The following is a 20,654-nucleotide window of genomic DNA, read 5'->3' on the forward strand; positions in this document are numbered from 1 at the left end:
ATTAGAAACAAAAATACGTTAAATTATATAATAAAGTTCAACATTATAAGTTAAAAATATAAAAAATTGTTATGAAGCCTTTTAAAGAATTTAAAATATTTCGGTAAAATTAATAAAAAAAAGTTACTTGATATTGTTATGAAGACATTATTATTATTATTATTATTATGACATAGACACAACTAAAAATAAATTTTCATATAAAAATTAATATTTAAATTATTTGACTTATAAAGACTAAATTATATAAAAAAAATTGTATAAGAGTTAAAAATTAATTTAAATATATCATGTTAAAAAGTAATTTATTATTTAGAAGAGGGAGCTAACGTTGTAAAATAATTCTTATATAAAATCTGATATACAATTTTTTTTACTATTATAAATCAAATTACAAAAATAATATTAGATAAGATCTAGAACATCATTTATGGCGTTAAATAACAATATATTTATATATTTATATTCAATTCAATTTGCAAAATAACTAATGAAAAAAAAAAACATTGTTATTGTCAGTTAACCAAGAATTTTCACCCAAAAAAGATACACAGTACAAGGAAAGCAAACAATTTCATGGTTGTTTATAACCCATTATTCATAAAATAAAACAGTTCGCTTGAAACGACGGAGTAGTCATCGCATCATTTTCATGGTCGAAAAGGAAGCATTGATCACGAACTCGATTCACCTTCGGCAGTTGAATTAACAGAAGAAGAATATTAGAAAGTAAAAACTCGAAGAAATCAAATCAATCGTCTCTCATCGGAAGCGATTCTGTTTATGAACGCTATCGATTTCATTGGTAACCGATGGAATCACCTGGTGAGGTTCTTTTCCACTTGCACCGATCCATCATTTCCGTTTCACCATTTCCATTTGTTCATCACATTCGCTTCACTTTCAGGTGCTGCGAAGGACACCTCAATTATCGTGGTGACGCTCGATTCCGACGAAGTCTACATCATCGCGAGCCTCTGCACCCGAACGGACACTCAGGTAATCTACGTGGATCCAACCACCGGTGCACTTCGCTACGAAGCCAAGTTAGGGTTCGATCTATTCAAGTCTCAGAAGGAGGCTTTGGATTTCATCACCAACGGGTCGCGATTCGGGTGCAAGAGCCGCACCTATGCTAGGGCTATATTAGGTTACGCCGCGTTCGGTAACCTCGCGTTGCTCCTTGTGGCTACTAGGTTAACTCCTAGTGTTCCCAATTTGCCTGGTGGAGGTTGCATTTACACGGTGGCTGAGAGCCAGTGGGTCAAGATTTCGCTGCAGAACGCGTTGGTGCAGGGGAAAGGAGAGGTGAAGAATGTTCAGGAGTTGACTGAACTTGATATTGATGGGAAGCATTATTTCTGTGAGACTAGGGATATTACTCGCCCTTTTCCGAGTCGCTTGCCGGTGCACGAACCGGATCAGGAGTTTGTTTGGAATGGATGGTTCTCGACGCCGTTTGTTAATATTGGATTGCCGCGCCATTGCGTCACTCTCCTGCAGGTTTTGTGATCTCTTCTGTTTGCGTTTTTTGAGTGCTTGTGGAATGTGTTGCTTTCGTTGGATGCTGAAAGTTTTTTGTGTGGATGAATTGATTGGAGAGAGGTGAGTTTGTTAGGAGTGTTGATAGTTTGTTGTGTGACAGCGTTGGAGAATTTAAATGAAGAGATATGCAATTTGCTTTCTGAGAAATGGTATTTGTTGCATGGCTATGTTAAAGTTTTTGGGGTGGTTGGAAGAGCTTATTGAGAACTTGTGAAAATAATTTGATGCTTGTGAACTCTGTTTAGCTTATTTTAATAAGTTTATTGGTGTAGGTTATCAAAATAAGTTCTTTTTAACTTATTTGAATAAGTTTTATAATTGAATTTATGTCATAACCTTTCATGTGATTTGAGTTTATTGAATAAGTGCTTAATTAGGTTGTATGTCCAAACATACCGTTTGTCTAACTACGTAGGGGACTGATTTGTATGGACAATAACTTTAAGAGATGAATGCAACAAGTAAAATCTTTCAGGAAGCAAAATGTGTTTATTCACACGTAAAAAAAAATTGTGTATTTACTCATTTACATTCTTTGTTGCTAACATCACAATATTTACACAAAGTGAAGTTGGACAAACATTTTGTGTGCCATTTTGAAGGTTTAAGTATATGTTGATTGTTTTTTTTTTTTTTGGCTCCAAGTTTTCTTTCTTTGTTGTTTTCATTCTGTTTGGAATTTATGTACAAATAAAAGGTCCAACAGGCTCTGTCTCAATTTTTGTAGCAGTCTGTGCCAAAGATCATGTATATATAGAGCAATTAAGATTTAAAATTCACACGTGATTGCTGTTGGTTCACTTGGTCTTGATGTGTAGGGGTTTGCAGAATGTCGAACTTTTGGAAGCTCAGGTCAACTAGAAGGTATTGTTGCTCTCACCGCTCGTCGGAGCAGGCTACACCCGGGTACTCGTTACTTGGCAAGGGGGCTAAATTCATGTTTTAGTACAGGTGAAGAGACCTATCATTGAGTGTTGAACTTAAAATTTTCCATCCTATAATGAACTGAGTGATTAACTCCCATAAAAATAGCAATCAGGCTTGTTAAGGAGGTCATTTATCTTAATCTTGAAAATGAAGCACTGACTCTGACATAGATACCGGACATGACACGACACGACGCGACGCAGACACCTGGACATGACTGATGTCCAAAATATAGGACACCACTTATACACACACATATATATATAGACATACATACATATGTAATGCTAAGGGTCTAAGACAACATCATCCATTGCAAAAGGAATTAAATGAGGGAGTTTTGGAGCTGAAACGTAAACTTGCAGAGGAAACATCTTTTAATTTTTTAACCAATTTAATTTTTTTTAAATATAATCTTTGGTGTTGAAATAGTTTCCCGCCATGTCAAGCTGTGTCTAGCTGCAAAAAAATATTTTTAAATTTGGACACTTGTAGACAAATGTCTGACATGTGTCCAAGCAGCATCGCGCCGGTGTTGGTGTCGCACCAGTGTCGGACACCCTAACACTCCACTGGATGGAGGTGTTCGTGCTTCACTTGATTGATTATGATTTTCAAACTTAAGCTTCGAACTATTTAACTCATGTTCATTTTGATTTATGTTACTCTATTATACTTATCAATCCCAAATAGCAGTGCATGCCAACAAACTTTGATAATGCTATAGCGGGATGGCAGGAAGCAAGATGGCCTCAATTTTAATATTATGGTACAATTAAATAATTCATATTACACGTATACATCACATATTAAAAAGTAAAACCAAAACTAAAGAAACTCATGATAAATAATTAGTCACAGTTTACACACACAATCACCAGTAATCTAGGATCAATAAGAATACTGAAGTCAATAAATGAAAGATGATGGTGAGACTAGTAGAAAAAGAACATACAAGTTAGATGAAAATTTATGAACTCAGATGTCTAAAGGAAGAATAATGAGCAGAACACAGGGAAAAAAATAGTCCTGTAAAGTGGGAAGGAACAAAGGTAAAAACAGAGCTAAATTTTTATGTGAATGGTCAAGGAAAATGGTTTTAAATCCTCATGTTTTTAAAACAAAAAAATGCATTAGAAAATGGGGATGAAATCACAAATTTTCCTAAAAAACTGCAAATAACATTGTTTCAACGGTAAAAATGTGCATTAATATTGCCACAAGCCAAATGTTTATTAGGTTCCATTTGACAGGGAATGAAGTGGAGTGTGAGCAACTCGTATGGGTTCCCAAACGAACTGGTCAAAGTGTACCTTTCAACACATACGTGTGGCGAAGAGGCACTATTCCTATCTGGTGGGGTGCAGAACTGAAAATCACAGCTGCTGAAGCTGAAATTTATGTTTCAGATTGTGATCCTTATAAAGGAAGTGTACAATATTATCAAAGATTGAGTAAGAGATATGATGCTCGGAATATAGATATACGTGCCGGTGAGAATTCAAACCGAAAAGCTCTGGTTCCAATTGTATGCATTAATTTGCTTCGAAATGGAGAAGGAAAGTCCGAGTCCATTTTGGTTCAACATTTTGAAGAGTCTATAAACTTTGTTAGATCAACTGGGAAGCTTCCGTATACTCGGGTCCATTTGATAAATTATGACTGGCACGCCAGTATAAAATTAAAAGGTGAACAACAAACAATTGAAGGCTTATGGAAATTTCTAAAAGCACCCACTGTATCCATAGGTATATCTGAAGGGGATTATTTGCCATCACGACAGAGAATAAATGATTGCAGAGGGGAAGTTATCTACAATGATGATTTTGAAGGTGCATTCTGCTTAAGAACACATCAAAATGGGATAGTACGTTTTAATTGTGCTGATTCTCTGGATAGGACCAATGCTGCTAGTTTTTTTGGTTGCCTTCAAGTATTCATGGAGCAATGTAGACGGCTAGGGATATCACTTGATAGTGATCTGGCATTTGGTTATCAGTCAATGAATAATAATTATGGTGGATATACTGCTCCACTGCCACCTGGGTGGGAGAAGCGATCTGATGCAGTAACAGGAAAAACATATTATATTGATCATAATACAAGAACCACCACATGGATGCATCCATGTCCTGACAAACCATGGAAGAGGTTTGACATGACATTTGAGGAGTTCAAGCGGTCTACAATTTTGTCTCCTGTATCTCAGCTTGCTGACCTTTTTCTACTTGCTGGGGATATTCATGCTACTCTTTACACTGGGTCTAAAGCAATGCACAGCCAGATACTTAGCATATTCAATGAAGAAACAGGAAAGTTTAAACAGTTTTCTGCTGCACAGAATGTGAAAATCACTTTGCAACGAAGATATAAGAATGCAGTTGTGGATAGCTCTCGTCAAAAGCAGTTAGAAATGTTCCTTGGAATGAGGCTTTTCAAGCATCTTCCATCAATTTCTCTTCAACCTCTACATGTATGTGAATTGTCAACTGTCAAAGTTAACTGAGTGATGGCTTTCTGTTTCTTTTTATACATCAAGTCCCTAGCAATTGCAGTTTCATAATTCATTTCATGTTAGTTACTGAATCGCATCCTCTTTCTCTTTTAAGAACTCCTTAATTTATATTGCATATCTCTCTCTCAAATTTTTGTTTCTTCATGTCTGACTTTCGATAAGTTCACTGCAAACTGTTGACATGTAATGCCAGTTAATACAGTAGAGTTCTTTTTAATGTTAACAGTAACTAAGCTCTCTGATCATCATAGGTACCATCTCGGCCGTCTGGTTTTGTTATCAAACCAATTGCAAACTTAATTCCCATTTCTGGTGGTGAAGCTAGTCTTCTGAGTTTCAAAAGAAAAGGACTAGTCTGGGTATGTTAAATATTTCCTTCCATTTGAAGGATAATCCTGTACAATTTATGACTGTTCTATCATGTATGATTTTTTAAATAATATGTACTGAAAAACTTCTAAATTTTATGTATCTCGTCTTACAAAAATATGTACACCTTTTCCTTTCACAGATTTGTCCACAGCCTGCAGATGTAGTTGAAATCTTTATTTATCTTGGTGAGCCTTGCCATGTTTGTCAGCTTCTTCTCACAATATCCCATGGTGCAGATGATTCAACTTATCCATCAACAGTTGATGTACGGACAGGATGCCATCTAGATGGGCTTAAACTGGTCTTAGAGGTCTGTATTTTGCTCTCTCTATGTCTCATACATTGTAATAACCATGTATGCATAATACTGCAGAAAGAGTTGTATTTATCATGCTAACTGAATAGGAAGAGGGCTTGTGCTCATTTATGTTGTGTGCAAAATGATAAAAATTTCTAGCAGGAACAGTTTGAAAGACATTAACTTATGATATTATTGACTGTTTGAAATCTTTATGATTATATAAGGTGATATCTGCTTCAATATAAAAGCAAAATTTTGAATTTTAATAAATCATGATGTATGTAGCTGTAGTGAATAGTGATAGGAATTCTGGAGCTTATTTGAATGTAGATCTGACATCTGAACCTGTATGACATCTATTGGCAGGGTGCTTCAATACCACTCTGTGCGAGTGGGACCAACTTATTAATACCCTTACCTGGGGTAGTTAATACTGAAGACATGGCTATAACTGGAGCAAACTCTCGACTACATGCCCAAGATGCATCACCTTTGTCATTACTGTATGATTTTGAGGAACTTGAGGGAGAGTGGGATTTCCTTACACGTGTGGTTGCACTAACCTTTTATCCAACTGTTTCTGGAAGAAATCCACTAACGCTTGGTGAGGTAGAAATTTTGGAACATATCATTAATTGATGATGAGTCATGGCTTGACTAACTATAATATTCTTTAGCTGTTATCTTTGATTTTCAATGTTGGATGCATGAATGTTCTATTTTGTCTTGCGACTGAAAAAAGTCAATATAGTGCAACAGTGGTACATAATTTAAATGAATAGGTGAGTTGATAATCCACAAATATAAATTGAAATTCTTCATGCAACTATTTTCAATTGCAAAAATCCCTTTCTTCTCTTATTCTGGATAATGTTTGTAAATATGACTTAGATTCATTTGGATGTTTTTTGTTTATAATGTATTGTGTGGAAATCCATGACGAAATTGAAGTAAAATTTATTGACCGCTTTCTGCTGCTTGTTTTTAACTACTGGTGGTAAAATATCTTGTGCATTTAATCCTAAAGTTTCTAGTTAAGTGAATACTTGTTTGTGGGTGTTAAATTTGGCTGTATGTCAACAATAATGAAAACTTTTTCCTTCCTGAAATGACTTACTACTATCATATTTTCATTGTTTCCTTTTTTCTGCAAATCATTTTCAATTTCATGAACCAGAAATATTTTCTAAAATCTTTAGCTCTTGAAATTATATTTGAAAATTTTAAATCAGGATGTGCGCTCCAAATGAAATGCAACTTGATTTTCAGTCTCCCTCCACTTGTTATTAGACCAATGCTTTACTTGTATATGCACTCTTATTATCTTTGTGTCTATTATTTCAATTGTTTAATTAATTGTCTGTTCCTCTAATTCTATTTTCAAGTTAGGGATGTAAATTTGGGTTTTATCTAAATCTTAAATTGCTGCTATATGATGATGTGGTTTGGCTATAGATTGAAATCCTTGGAGTTCCTCTGCCTTGGAGGGACATATTTACTAATGAAGGCCCTGGTACAAGGTTAATTGAGCATGCCAAGAAGTTTAAAGAGGAGCTCAATCCCTTTTTATCTGATTCAGATTCAAATCCATTTAACCCTTCATCCACAGAAAAAGTATCACCACCCATGCAAGAAGGCACTTCTGGTGACCTTTTGATTGACCTCCTGTCTGGGGAGGAACCACTTCCGCACCCACTTGCAAATGTTGTTTGCCAGGAAAGAGACCCACTTGATTTCTTGGACCTGGGTGTTGAATATCATAATGCCAAAAGTGATTGTAAAGTTTCATCTGAAGATGCAAGACATTCAGATACTAATGCTGAACAATATTTAAAATGCTTGAGGACTCTCGCAGGGCCAAATTTGGTATGTTATCAATTTGACCATGTTCCTATTAACCATTATAAGTTTTCTTGTTTAATTTGTCCAATACAATCAACTCCTAGATTTGATATGAATTTTCTTTCCCCAAAACATTTCTTTTCTTGTGATAAAATTTTCACTCCTTAATTATTCTATTATTATTGTTTGTGGAAGACAATTTTGTTTGAATTTGGTTTTTATCTGTGCCATCTTACGTGCACAAATACATCAAAATTGGCAATATATTAGAATTGTACCTGTACCAGTTACTCAATATGCACATAATACAGCTGCCTCAGTATTAAAACTTAATTGGGTTATCTTTGAATCTCTTAATGTACATTTTTTTGGATAATAAAATATTATTATCATAACTTGAATACAATATTTTTAATTAAATTTGATTATGATTATGTATTTTTAATTATTTTTTCAAGAGGTTAAAGATCAGTAGTAATACAATGATGATAGTAAAATGATATAATTATCAGCTATATTAAAAATGTAACACTTGTTTACCCTGTTTGAGATATATGAGTTGTGTTTATGGCTTCTGTCTAGTACTCATGGCTATTTGATATGCAGAGAGACTAGACAGCCTTGATGCATTATTGATTTTTCTTCATCTGTTTTAGAGGATTTTTTTCTGCTGATATGTACTTTCTTCATTTCTCCCAAATAAAATTATTTTATAAAAAATTGGCCAATGTTGTCTGTGGATGTAACTGGTTAATAGTGAGTGGTTAATCAGTTGCTTAAACTTGATTCAATAGTTATCATTAATCTGTTCCCTTGGGGTGGCTTGGCTGACTTTTCAGAAATTAAAACCCCCCTCCCCCAACCTAAAAATACAAGTTATATTGTAGCTCTTAAACATATTACATAGTTGTTATTTTGGTATCATTAATTTAAACATATTACATTTTTGTAGCAAAGAAAGCTTGACTTCATTGAAGCCATGAAACTTGAAATTGAACGCCTTAAGTTGAATCTTTCTGCTGCTGAAAGGGATAGAGCCCTGCTATCTGTTGGAATGGATCCTGCAACCATAAATCCTAATACACTGCTTGACGAAGCTTACATGGGAAGATTATCTAAAGTTGCAAGTAATCTTGCATTGCTTGGAGAAGCTTCTCTTGAAGATAAACTTGTTGCTGCAATTGGTCTTGGGACTGTTGATGATAATCCAGTAGATTTCTGGAATATTATCAGAATTGGGGAAACCTGCTATGGTGGCAAGTGTGAGGTGCGTGCTGAAACTAAAAAGGCAGTTCATTCATCTAACGTGACATCGGCTGGTCCTTCAGAACCTGTGTTCGTGTGTTCTCAATGTGAAAGGAAGGTTTGCAGAGTTTGCTGTGCTGGTAGAGGGGCACTTCTGCTTCTAGGATATAACTCAAGAGAGGTTATGAATTACAATGGTGCATCAAGCCAAAGTGGCCAAGTTGACTTACCTGTAAATCGTTTATTAGCTCGGGATGGTATAATTTGTAAACGGTGCTGCCAGGATATTGTGCTTCATGCATTGATTTTGGACTATGTGAGGGTTCTGATTAGCTTACGGAGAACAGAACGTGTGGAAAAGGCTGCTTACAATGCTTTGAAGCAAATCATTGGATCATCTTGGGATGGTCTTTTAGAAAAGAACCAGGCCTCTGACTGCAAGTCTGCCAGCCAAGCAGTACAGTTGTTGCTGAACGGATATGAATCCCTGGCTGAATTTCCTTTAGCCAGCTTTTTACACCCGGTATGTTTTTTAAACTCAAAATTGTATTCTCATTTTGGGCACTGCTGCATTTTATTTTGTGTTTTTATGTGAATTATCATGCACATGCTGTTTTTTCTACCAAAAATGTGTTTAATCCATGTTATATGACTTATATCAACAGATTGCCGGATGGGTTTACTAGCAATTATCGAAATAATTTTAATATTTAATGGTTTGTTAACAAATTTGGGTTTAATTTTCCATTCAAAGAATCACATGAATTTTAACCATGAAATTGAAAGAATTGTGTATATCTTTTTTCGTAGCCAAATTCTCAGGTACAATTACATGGTCTCCTTTTGCTAGACCACTAGAGCAACATTGAAGATTTTTAAGTGATGTATCCAGACAACATAATAATGTTGAACTATTTTCATTGGCAGCTTTCTAACATGAATGTTGAACTATTTTCATTGATTTAATCAACTATGGATTTTGATTATCCCCTTGTTTGTACTAATTGCATGTTAAGTGAAGCATTATTGGGGGTAATTTGTGTTATGTTATGATGTAGCAAAAAGAAAATAAGTGTTTGCTACATTGGGGAGCCAAATCACCAACATGATTTTGATCCTTCAAATGCAGGAGATCTAGTCCTATTTTTGAAACCTATATATATGTTACAAATAACCATTGTATCATTCAATTGCAGGTTGAAACAGCAGCAGATTCTGCTCCATTTTTGTCATTGCTTGCCCCATTTAATTCTGGTTTGCGATTATCATATTGGAAAGCTCCATCTAGTGTCACCTCAGTCGAATTTGGAATTGTCCTTGGTAATATTTCTGATGTTAGTGGGGTTATATTGATAGTCAGCCCATGTGGCTACTCTATGGCTGATGTTCCAATTGTAAGTACCCATTTATCATTTGATTTGTGCTTTATTTTTCCTTTTTATTACTTATTGAATTAAGAATTTAACACTAGGATTATGTCGGCACAGGTGCAAATTTGGGCAAGTAACAAAATACACAAGGAAGAAAGATCCTTAATGGGAAAATGGGATTTGCAATCTGTGATTAAAGCTTCCTCGGAATTATATGGCCCTGAAAAGGCAGGAACAGAGCATAAAGTGCCAAGACATGTGAAGTTTCCCTTCAAGAATTCCGTTCGATGCCGCATAATTTGGATAAGTTTACGCCTTCAGCGACCTGGATCTAGTTCTATAAATATCGGAAATGACTTCAATCTGTTGTCTCTAGATGAGAACCCTTTTGCACAAGAAACTCGGCGTGCATCTTTTGGAGGATCTGCTGAAAGTGAACCCTGTCTTCATGCCAAGAGGATTTTAGTGGTCGGAAGCCCCATTAGAAAGGAAATTGATCTTAAGCAGCAACAAAGCTCTGACCAGGTGACCATGACAGGGTGGTTGGAAAGAGCTCCACAGCTAAATAGATTCAAGGTAAAAATCTATGCTTTGTTTATCCTTTTGTGATAACTATTTTGTTTTTGAAGTTATCTGTCTCAAAAACATTGGTTAACCTCTCATTTTCATAGGTTCCAATTGAGGCTGAAAGATTGTTGGACAATGATCTTGTCCTGGAGCAGTATCTGTCTCCTGCTTCTCCCTTGCTTGCGGGGTTTCGATTAGATGCCTTCAGCGCAATCAAGCCTCGGGTTACCCATTCTCCTTTGTCTGATGTACATAACAAGAATTTTTCATCCCTTTTGGATGACAGATACATCACTCCAGCTGTATTGTATATACAAGTATCTGTTCTCCAGGTATTTACTGGAACATTGTCATACTGCTCTGTCACTTAGTTTTCTCTTGCTTAGGTATAGCCATGGAGGCTCTCCTTCCATGAATTGCTGTTTTCGAAAACCTCTGATTTTGTACACTTAATCTGTACTTTGTTTGATGGGGTGAAAACAACCTGATGTACTTTGCTTGATTGCAGGAATACCATAGCATGGTAACTGTTGGTGAGTACCGATTACCTGAGGCTAGGGCTGGAACACCGATGTACTTTGATTTCCCTAAGCAGATACAAACTCGCAGAATTTCATTCAAACTGCTTGGAGATGTTGCAGCTTTTACGGATGACCCATCTGAACAAGATGATTCTGGTACTAGAATTTCTCCATTGGCAGTAGGACTATCTTTGTCCAATAGAATTAAGCTGTATTACTATGCTGATCCATATGACCTTGGGAAATGGGCTAGCCTGGGAGCAGTTTAGTTACACGTCAGTACTTTGGTTATTACATTGGTTGTTTGTGCAAGTTTTCACATTTTGTTGTATTATGGTATGTAAAGCTCATTCATTGGTGTAACAATATTGTAGGATTATTCTACTAGGGACATTAGTAATGCATTTCTGGCCACTTGTGGTTAGCATGGAAAGGTGGGAGTTTTGATTTTGGTTGGAGGTTCAATTTTAGGAGCTCATTAGTCTGCTAAGAGTGAAATTCATTTTTGACTCGTTTATCTTCAATGTATTTGTTTTTTTTATTTAATATTTTTACAGATCTAGTACAAGAGATAGGCTCTGGTTGAAATATTTTACGTTGTAGGAGGTTTCAATTATGTCATCGAAACTGGCAAGCTGACGAACACTTGATCATATAGCATAATTTCTCTTTATCCTGTTACATTGTGTGTGTACCCTTCTCGTTCCTTCATCTTCATGATCCTCTTGGGAGAGGATGGATAATGGTTATAGATATTTTATGGGCTCATTTAATAATATGGTTTGGCAACGTAAAAGAAAACGTTGCGTTTCAATACATAAATCTTAAGCAGTGTATACAAAGTAAAGGCAAAGGCTGGGAGGGTCCACAATAGACAAAGCGATGGAACCTTATCGGGAACGGGCCAATGAATTTCCACAATAAATCACACATTTCTTGTTCTAAAGAATATCGACTCCTAGTTCTTGTCCGCTAGACTGAGTATTTTCCTATTTCGTGACACGAGATAACCACCAAAAAAAATTTATTTTTTCTCACTAAGCGTACATTTCCTGCGGCTGTTTGCTTCTGTTTTTCATTTCAAAGTTGAAATCGATGGCTCATTTGCTGGGACAAGCTCCTACCACTGCCGCAACAGCTATCTCTGCTAGGACTAGGGTCGGGAACCGGAAGAGGAGCCCCCTCCATTCTTGGAAAAATGGTTACTTTCCAACTCCGAAAATGTGCTGCGTTGGCCACCAATTTCAGTATCAGGCCTCTACAATCTCTGATCATGATCAACTCCCCCCTCCCGGGGATGACCACTCTCTGCGTCGCAGGTATCTCCTTTATATAGCATCAGCTGCATTACCATAATTTTTAAGTTGTTAAAATAAGAAACCTTTTGGCTTACATTATCATTATTATCAATTTATTATAATAGTTATACTCTTTTATGGACCTAATAAGACGATATAAATTAAATTAAATAGCTGACAAGCAAAGTAATAGCATGACATGATGGATCGTGCATATTGGTATTGCAATGTTGCATGCAGGACATTGATGGGGTTGAGTGGTACGTTACTGTTGGGGTTGGGTTTGAGTGATGAGCAAAGTGCAAGTTTTGCTGCAAGGCCTCCACCGCCTCCACCGAAGGAGAAAAAGGATCCGAATGTGAGCGGTGTTCAGGCAAAAGTATTGGCTAGCAAGAGGAGAAAAGAAGCCATGAAAGAAGCAATGGCCGAGCTAAGAGAGCGAGGGAAGCCCATCAATAAAGAGCCACAACCACCACCTCCTCCTCCTCCTGCATCTGAATAGTTTCTAATGTTAACCTTTCTATTGTCACTTACGAATGGTTGATATTATTGTTGTATTACTACTATCATTCAATTAAATAAGATCGTTTCGCTTACCAGTTTTTATGAAGTGAAAGGATATTCATCTGACAAGGTAGATGGTGTCATTTGACCATTCTAATTTTCCCTTCTTAACAAATTAAGAAATTAAAATGAAGAGGGGGAACAATTCCTAGTTAAATTTATCTGTGTTCCTATTCTTCCATCACAACTCAAATATTTTGCAAGAGGTCATATTAAGTATGAACAGTGGGTGCGTTTATTACTGAACCATGTCACGATGGTTACTCCCCCACGACCTTTTTTGAAGGCGTTTGAAAGCCACTGAAAAGAGAAAACTGGGGACTATAAATTCAAATTTTCGTGCTGCCATTAATTATATACCAAGATTGCTCTCTTTTTTTCTTCCCTGTCTGAAAAAATAGTCTCTTTAACTATTTTTTATGTTTATTTTCAAAATAATAGTTATTTTACAATTTTAAAGTAAAATTAATTTTTTTATAATTTTACTCGTAAAATAATTATTATCTCAAAAAACTCATTTTCAATCTCCTCTGTATTCATTTATTGCAGGACAAAATTTATAATGGATATAATAAAAAATTATAATACTTAATAAAAATAAAATAAATAAATAAATATATTTTTTAATTCTTGTGTCATAACTTTAAACCACTGATTTTAAGAGACTGAAAAAGTATTTTGTTACTAAAAGCATCTCTTGTTTTTTCTGTCAACCCTAAAAACATCTCAAAGTGGTCCTTGATATGCTATATCCTCTCATCCTTGATCCATTCACTACCGTCTGCTATTTAAGTTCTATCTACTCTTACATTTTTAAGAGGGAGATGCAATTATTACTTAGCAACTCATATATTTTTACGTCCTTTAAAATGTGATATACTTCATTCTTACCTTCTCCTTTTTCATATTTTAAGTATAAATATTATTTTATTAATCATACATTTCTCCACAAGTGTAAACAATTTTAAAATTTTATTTACATAATTTTCTCTTTAAAATGTTTCTTTTTTTTTTAATCGTACTTAAATTTAAAAATACCCATACGTTAATAGAGTGCTTAGTAGTTATTGAGTAAACCATGGATGTTCTTATTTTAAGGGAAAAAAAAATCTAATTAGAAAGCACATGTTAGACTGTTGCATATTATTAACATCGACTTCTCCTAAAGACTTGATCCCATTTGAAAAGAAAAAGCCTTTTGACGGAATATGTATTAAAACATAAGTATCATCAAATATTAGTTTATCACAGTGGAAATAAATTATGATATCAAATAGACTTATATGTTAAGAGTTTTAATTCTAGAATTGCAATTCTGAAAAAAAAAATCACCTAATAATGATCCTAAGGATTAATTTTACAATCATACTCGTGAGAAAACATAAGTACCATGCGGGAATTGAAAGAAACGAGAAGGAAAAAAGGAAACAGAAAAGGGAAAATTAACGTATGTTATGTATAATTGTAAAATTATATTTTTTTTAACGTATATTTAAAGATATATATATATATATATATATATATATATATTAAAAACTATAAAATTATACATTAATAATATTAAATATTATAATTTTGAGTAAACAAAAACTTTATTCTGAGATATAAATTGAAAAAATGATTAAAAACATATTCTGTAAAAAAAAAAAAGTATAGGGTGAGGGCGTTGGGTTGGGTGAAGGAGGCGAAGCACAGAATGATGGCCAAATGCTCTGTTCCGCCCCAACAGATTCGTCCATTTCAGTTTCAGAGCTTAAACGGTCTCCGAGAACTCGTCGAAACGCGTCGTTTCAAGGTCCCTCTTTCATTTCCATTTTCCCTTTTTTCTGACCAGTGAATGAATGAATGAATATCTGCCATTACAGGTATGGTTGTTGGACCAATTCGGAGTCCTCCACGATGGAAAACAACCTTATCCTGGCGCTATCTCAACATGTATCTATTATTCTACACTTTCCTTGTTTTCAGTTTTTGCTTGTTACATCAGACACCATCCTATATTCCTATATTCCTGTTTCCTATGTTATGTCTTATCCAAATCATGTCTATGATTTCTTTTAATAAATTTGATTTTTCTTAGTAGAAAACATAGCAAAGACGGGTGCTAAGATGGTGATCATAAGCAACTCGTCAAGACGATCCTCAGTGACTATTGAAAAAGTGAAGGGTCTTGGCTTTGATGCCTCTCTTTTTCTTGGGGCCATAACTAGTGGAGAGCTCACTCATCAGTACTTGCAAAGGTTCTGCTCTCATACTGTTATCTCAGAACAAATACCCTTATTCCTATTTTTCATTGCATGATTTAAGCTCCTTTGTTATGTATAACTATAAATTGTTTGTTACACTACATGTGTGTACAACATATGTCCTTGCTCTCCGTGTTCAATTTTTTTGATTCCCTCTTCGCTCTTTATATAAATTGTTGCGTTTTTAAACAGGAGAGATGATCCTTGGTTTGCAGCATTGGGAAGATCTTGCATTCATTTCACCTGGAATGGCCGGGGAGCAATATCTCTTGAGGTGTGTAGAGCAGCAATGTGTTTTAGCTTGAGTTCTGATATTCACCGTGTTTGGTTGCTGTTTCCTTAATATGGATTACTTTGTGCATTATAACATGCCATGATTGTTGGAGTAATTGTTTTCTTGGTAAATTAAGCAGTTACCTGGTTTATTAGTTGAATCAATTGGTCTGCTTACGTGGGTTTCCTTTCTTCTGACTGATTGAAGGAATTGGAAGAACTTAGGAATTTGATTTGCACTAAATATTAGATTGCCGAGGTCTTTTTTATTTTTGTCCAAATCTAAGTGAAATTATTTTCAATTATCGGCAATCTAAGGAAGATATATGTAAATAAATTTGAAGTTAAATAATGTATAGATGATTGTCGAGACTGAGAGAGTAATATATATACATCAAGGGATTTAAAATCTTACAGTATATTAATAACTTCATCTAGGGCTTAGACTTGCAAGTTGTGGAGAATGTTGAAGAAGCTGAATTTGTTTTGGCTCATGGTACTGAAGCCTTGGGGAATGCTGATGGGGGTGCACGCTCAATGAAACTTGAAGACCTTGAGACAATATTGGAGCTTTGTGCTGCCAAAGGAATTCCTATGGTGGTAGCCAATCCAGACTATGTAACTGTTGAAGCAAGAGACTTGCGTGTGATGCCTGGTGATTTTGCTTTGTCTTCTCCTTTCTCCTTTTAACTCATTCTAAAAGTTTAACACCTAACTAGTAATTATAAGTTACTTTTTCATCCAAAGTTGCTGCATAACATTTCTTTAAATAACATTGCAATTAGTATCATGTCAAATTTTGTTGATTAGGCTTCTTCTTTTCCTTGTTTACAGTTTCACCTTATAGGCTGACACCAATATCTTGTGTGTATATTTTAAAAACTTACTAGGTACCCTGGCAGCTAAGTATGAAAAACTTGGAGGTGAAGTGAAATGGATGGGCAAACCTGATGAGGTGATGGAACCGTTTCTATGTGAATAATTACTTCCATTTTGATAGTTGCTTTCTTTTATGTGTATTCTACTCTTGTTTGTACCTAGACTACTTAAATTTCATGCACATGACGGTACAAGGAAGAATACATTTTCATCTATTCCCTAACTGATATTATCCTTTCATACCCAGGGTATATAATTTTTTGGCTGCATATAATAACATGATTATATCTCTGTGGGTATCATTTTCTGTTGCATTGGCATATCCATCCTTACTCCGTGTTCTCTTGACATTATTTGTAACATTGATATTTGTCAGATAATCTACAAATCAGCAATGGCCATGGCTGGCTCAGATGTTTCTGAATGTATTGCTGTGGGCGATTCTCTTCATCATGATATTAAGGGTGCTAATGCTGCTGGAATCAAATCAGTTTTTATCACTGGTGGGATTCATGCAACTGAACTTGGACTTCATGGTTTTGGAGAAGTTGCAAATTCATCTTCTGTGCAATCGCTTGCAACGAAATATGATGCTTATCCATCTTATGTGTTGTCCGCATTCACATGGTAGAACATCATATTAAGGAATTTGAACGACTACACTTATATAACTGTAATTTTATTTTATTTTTTTTGCATTTTTGTTTTATTGACCATTGGTACGAAGTACAGACTGTTGTGTAAAGATAATTTGTACTATTTTTTTTGTCACTTTTTTAGGAAAAATTATTTTTATTTATTTGTTACTTTTAGATGTTTAAGATTATATTGATTATTTTATTAATTATATTAACTTAAAATAAAGGTGTAATTAATTAATAAGAAAGATAAAAGATATAATAGAAAATTAAATGATAATTTAATATAAACAAAAATATAAAATTTATTTATTTTTAGTTGTGTGTTAAAATCATAAAATAATAGATAAAAAGGAATGAAAAGAGTAATGGTTAAGGCTAGTCTGGCTTTCCTTGTGCTATTAAGAAACTGCTTTTAATATAAATGATGATAAAAGCTAAATAATTTTCGAATTAATCTTGTATTGACATTGACAGTGATATTGAAATTGATACATCCAATGTTATGGCTTTATCATGAAGATCCTCCTATGATATGCTCGACAGCAATTTTGCTGCAGCAATTACGTAGAGCATTTTTAGATTTTAGTATAACTAATCTAGAAATAACTGATATTTAAAAAATATTAATTTTGTTTAAAATAATAAAAACAATGTTACTTTTGAAGAATAAATATAAGTATTTTTGGAAAAGAATTGGTATAACTCCTACATTTAGAATTAATTGTTTACTTTAAAACAAAATTTTAACAATATATTCTTTTAAATATATTTTTTAATTTATCAGTTTTTAAAATATTAAAAATATTTTTTAAAATGATAAATTTATGAGATTAGTGTTTTAATTATTTTAAGATTAAAACACATATATAAAATGTGTTTAAAAGTATTTAAAAGAATATTTTACTGACTTTTTTAATAAATAAAATTATTTTCACTTTAAAATAATTTTATTTGCAATATAATTAATTTTGAGGATTAAAATATCTTGTAAAACAAGTTGAGTTATCGTCTAATTCTATTAAGTAGGAAACATGATTTTAGAGTAAATTAAGTTTGTGCTTCAATGAACATTTATAAAATTGATTTCAAATTAATTTAATTTTGTAGAATTAATCATGATTAAAACTGAGTTAAATGTGAATTGATCTTGGTAAAAGTAATCTTATTTGAATATATTAATAAGGGCAAGGTGTATTTCATTTGAGAAATATGAGAATTAAAAAAAAAAGAAAAAAAAAAAAGCTCGATTCCCTTCATATGCTATTAGATTGGAGATTGATTTTATTTCTTCTGTAAATTTCGATACTAAATTTAACTTTTCTAATAAGTAATAATAAAATATTAAACTAAAAATGTAATTATATTTTAGAATTCAACCATACCTAAATACATACTCTCTATTTTACCTAGTAAAATGAAAATGAGAGGAAAAAAAAAATTAAAATAAAAAAAGACAAAGAAAAATTCAATTTTTATTTTTAAAAGTTAATTTGTATTTATTTTGTTACTATTTTCTCTTATTTAAAAAATCAATAATTTGCAAATACTATCATGGCTTAGTATGCCTAATGCTAAATTCCTTTCTACTGATTAATCAATTTTGACATAATTGATATTTAATTGGTGCTCTTAAATATATTGATTAAGATTTATTACCTCATTCCTCTTAAATTTTGACACAATTGATATTTAATTGGTCCTAAATTTTGTTGTGAAAGGTATATTAGGATACACTTATTTTAAAATTAAATAAAATTAGTTTCAATAAATCAATTTTAAAATATTAAATATAATTAGTATATATATAATTAAATAATTCATAAGTTTATATTAAAATTTATTTTTAAAAAATATATCAAAATTAAATTTATAACTCTAAATAGTCTCTGATTATGACAGAAAAACCTTGATTAAAAAAAAGACGAAAATAAATTCTTCCAACTTATAATATATAAAGGTAGAGCTTGCGGACGTGGAACAATGTCATTAGCGCTTTTATAGTCTTTTTATGTAAATGTTGAAAAGCACTTTTATTTTGTCTAATCAATTTTAAAACACTTTTTATTTTAAAAAAGTGCTTTAGTATAACTATGGGCCGATTTGTACCGCAACAGAAATCAATTCACTGAAAATTTAAAAAAAAAATTATCAATACCATTTAAACGTGCTTTGATTTTAATAAAGATAAATTTGTTTTTTTCATATTCATTTATCGTAATACAACTTTTGTAAGAGTTATAATCGTTCATCAATTAACGTGTGCAGATTCATTTTTAAGCCTCTAAACGACAATTCAAATACGTTTTACTGTCCTATTTAGTAAAATTAATTGAAAAATTATTGATTGTAATTCACATGTTAACTAAATTTTATAGTTCATAACAAGTTAATTACATTACTGCTGTTTGATAAAACTAGATATACAACTAATTAAATATATTAAATAACTGCAAAAGAAGAGGTAAATTTATATTGTGAATATAAATTATTTAAAAGTTTAAAAATAATAATTATTATTAATAATTATTTTTTAATAAGATAATTATTATTTATAATATATTTTCATTCTTTTAACTCATTTTATATTCTTTTACTTTTTTAAAAGATCCTCGTTTAACTGTAATAAAATTTAAAATGTATGATTTAATTTTAAGTTGCAAAATTTTATTTTGTCTCTTTATTTTCTTTTTCAATGAGTATTTATCCCAAAATTTATTTAAACTAACCCTTGTAACTGTTTCTTAGTTGCTCATCTAAATCTTGTGAATAATGTTACATTTTCTACAATATATTTTTATTATTTCATAAAAATATCAAATAAAAATTGTATTAATGTTTTAAAAATATAAAAAATTATTTCAGAAAAATTAAATAAAAAATATTTTACAAAAAGTAAGTTAATAAAAAATTTATAAAAAATATATTATTTCAATCTTATTAACAACAATTTACTTAACTGCATAACTGTCATCAACAATAAGTTGACAACTTAGTGCTAGTTGCAAACTGGTGATAAATCTTCAACTATAAGGGTATCTTGACTATAGCAAAAAAAGAAGAAGGGTATCTGAACAAAAAATTAAGGAGAAAATTCAATCTCTTAAATTTTATTGTTGTTATAAATAGATACTTAAATTATAAATTTATGTCAATTGATTCTTAAATTTTATCTTTTTTTTTTATAAATATACATCTTGAATTTTAATTTTATCACAATTAAATCTTAAACTATATATATACACCTTGACCTTTAATTTTGTCCAAATTAATTCTTAAATTTTACTCTTTCTGCCAATAGTTTCTGCTTTTAAGTTAGAGTTAAATTGATAATGAAAAAGAAATCTTAACCATTTACATATCTTAAATCTTTACTATTCATCAGTTTTTGTTATAATTTTTTGCAAACCTAATAAATTTTTGAATCAAAAACATAAAAAAAGGAGAAAATAATAAAAAGCAACCCAAAAAGTCTTTATTTAAATTTTTAAATTCCGAATGTTATTACTTTTTAATAATTATAACATTGATTTATGAAAATAAGATATTAA

General features: G+C 32.5%; 3 protein-coding genes across 4 annotated transcripts; all 3 read left to right on the plus strand.

Annotated features, from left to right (window-relative positions):
* The first annotated feature begins 636 nt into the window (after positions 1 to 636).
* On the plus strand, positions 637 to 11,980 carry LOC113857604 (probable phosphoinositide phosphatase SAC9). The gene is made up of 13 exons (XM_027489676.1): positions 637 to 825; positions 908 to 1,503; positions 2,364 to 2,496; positions 3,726 to 4,945; positions 5,239 to 5,346; positions 5,499 to 5,669; positions 6,027 to 6,269; positions 7,116 to 7,526; positions 8,455 to 9,270; positions 9,944 to 10,141; positions 10,235 to 10,693; positions 10,789 to 11,016; positions 11,193 to 11,980. The coding sequence occupies exons 1-13, from the start codon at positions 813 to 815 to the stop codon at positions 11,472 to 11,474; spliced, it is 4,878 nt and encodes a 1,625-aa protein (XP_027345477.1). The 5' UTR covers positions 637 to 812; the 3' UTR covers positions 11,475 to 11,980.
* A 192-nt stretch (positions 11,981 to 12,172) lies between these two features.
* Positions 12,173 to 13,116, plus strand: LOC113857605. The gene is made up of 2 exons (XM_027489677.1): positions 12,173 to 12,524; positions 12,744 to 13,116. The coding sequence occupies exons 1-2, from the start codon at positions 12,301 to 12,303 to the stop codon at positions 13,003 to 13,005; spliced, it is 486 nt and encodes a 161-aa protein (XP_027345478.1). The 5' UTR covers positions 12,173 to 12,300; the 3' UTR covers positions 13,006 to 13,116.
* A 1,593-nt stretch (positions 13,117 to 14,709) lies between these two features.
* LOC113859008 (acid sugar phosphatase) lies at positions 14,710 to 17,268 on the plus strand. 2 transcript variants are annotated; one of them, XM_027491824.1, is made up of 7 exons: positions 14,710 to 14,862; positions 14,933 to 15,002; positions 15,148 to 15,307; positions 15,506 to 15,587; positions 16,025 to 16,241; positions 16,477 to 16,541; positions 16,842 to 17,268. In XM_027491824.1, exons 1-7 carry the CDS (start codon positions 14,764 to 14,766, stop codon positions 17,094 to 17,096), a joined length of 948 nt encoding a protein of 315 aa, XP_027347625.1. In that variant the 5' UTR covers positions 14,710 to 14,763; the 3' UTR covers positions 17,097 to 17,268. The 2 variants fall into 2 exon arrangements, with proteins under 2 accessions (XP_027347625.1, XP_027347626.1); XM_027491825.1 differs by lacking the exon at positions 14,710 to 14,862 and having other exon boundaries at positions 14,951 to 15,002; positions 15,151 to 15,307; positions 16,842 to 17,114.
* The last annotated feature ends 3,386 nt before the right edge of the window (positions 17,269 to 20,654 follow it).

Source organism: Abrus precatorius, unplaced genomic scaffold (genome assembly GCF_003935025.1).
Source record: "Abrus precatorius isolate BTA unplaced genomic scaffold, Abrus_2018 Scaffold2, whole genome shotgun sequence".
NCBI lineage: Eukaryota > Viridiplantae > Streptophyta > Magnoliopsida > Fabales > Fabaceae > Abrus > Abrus precatorius.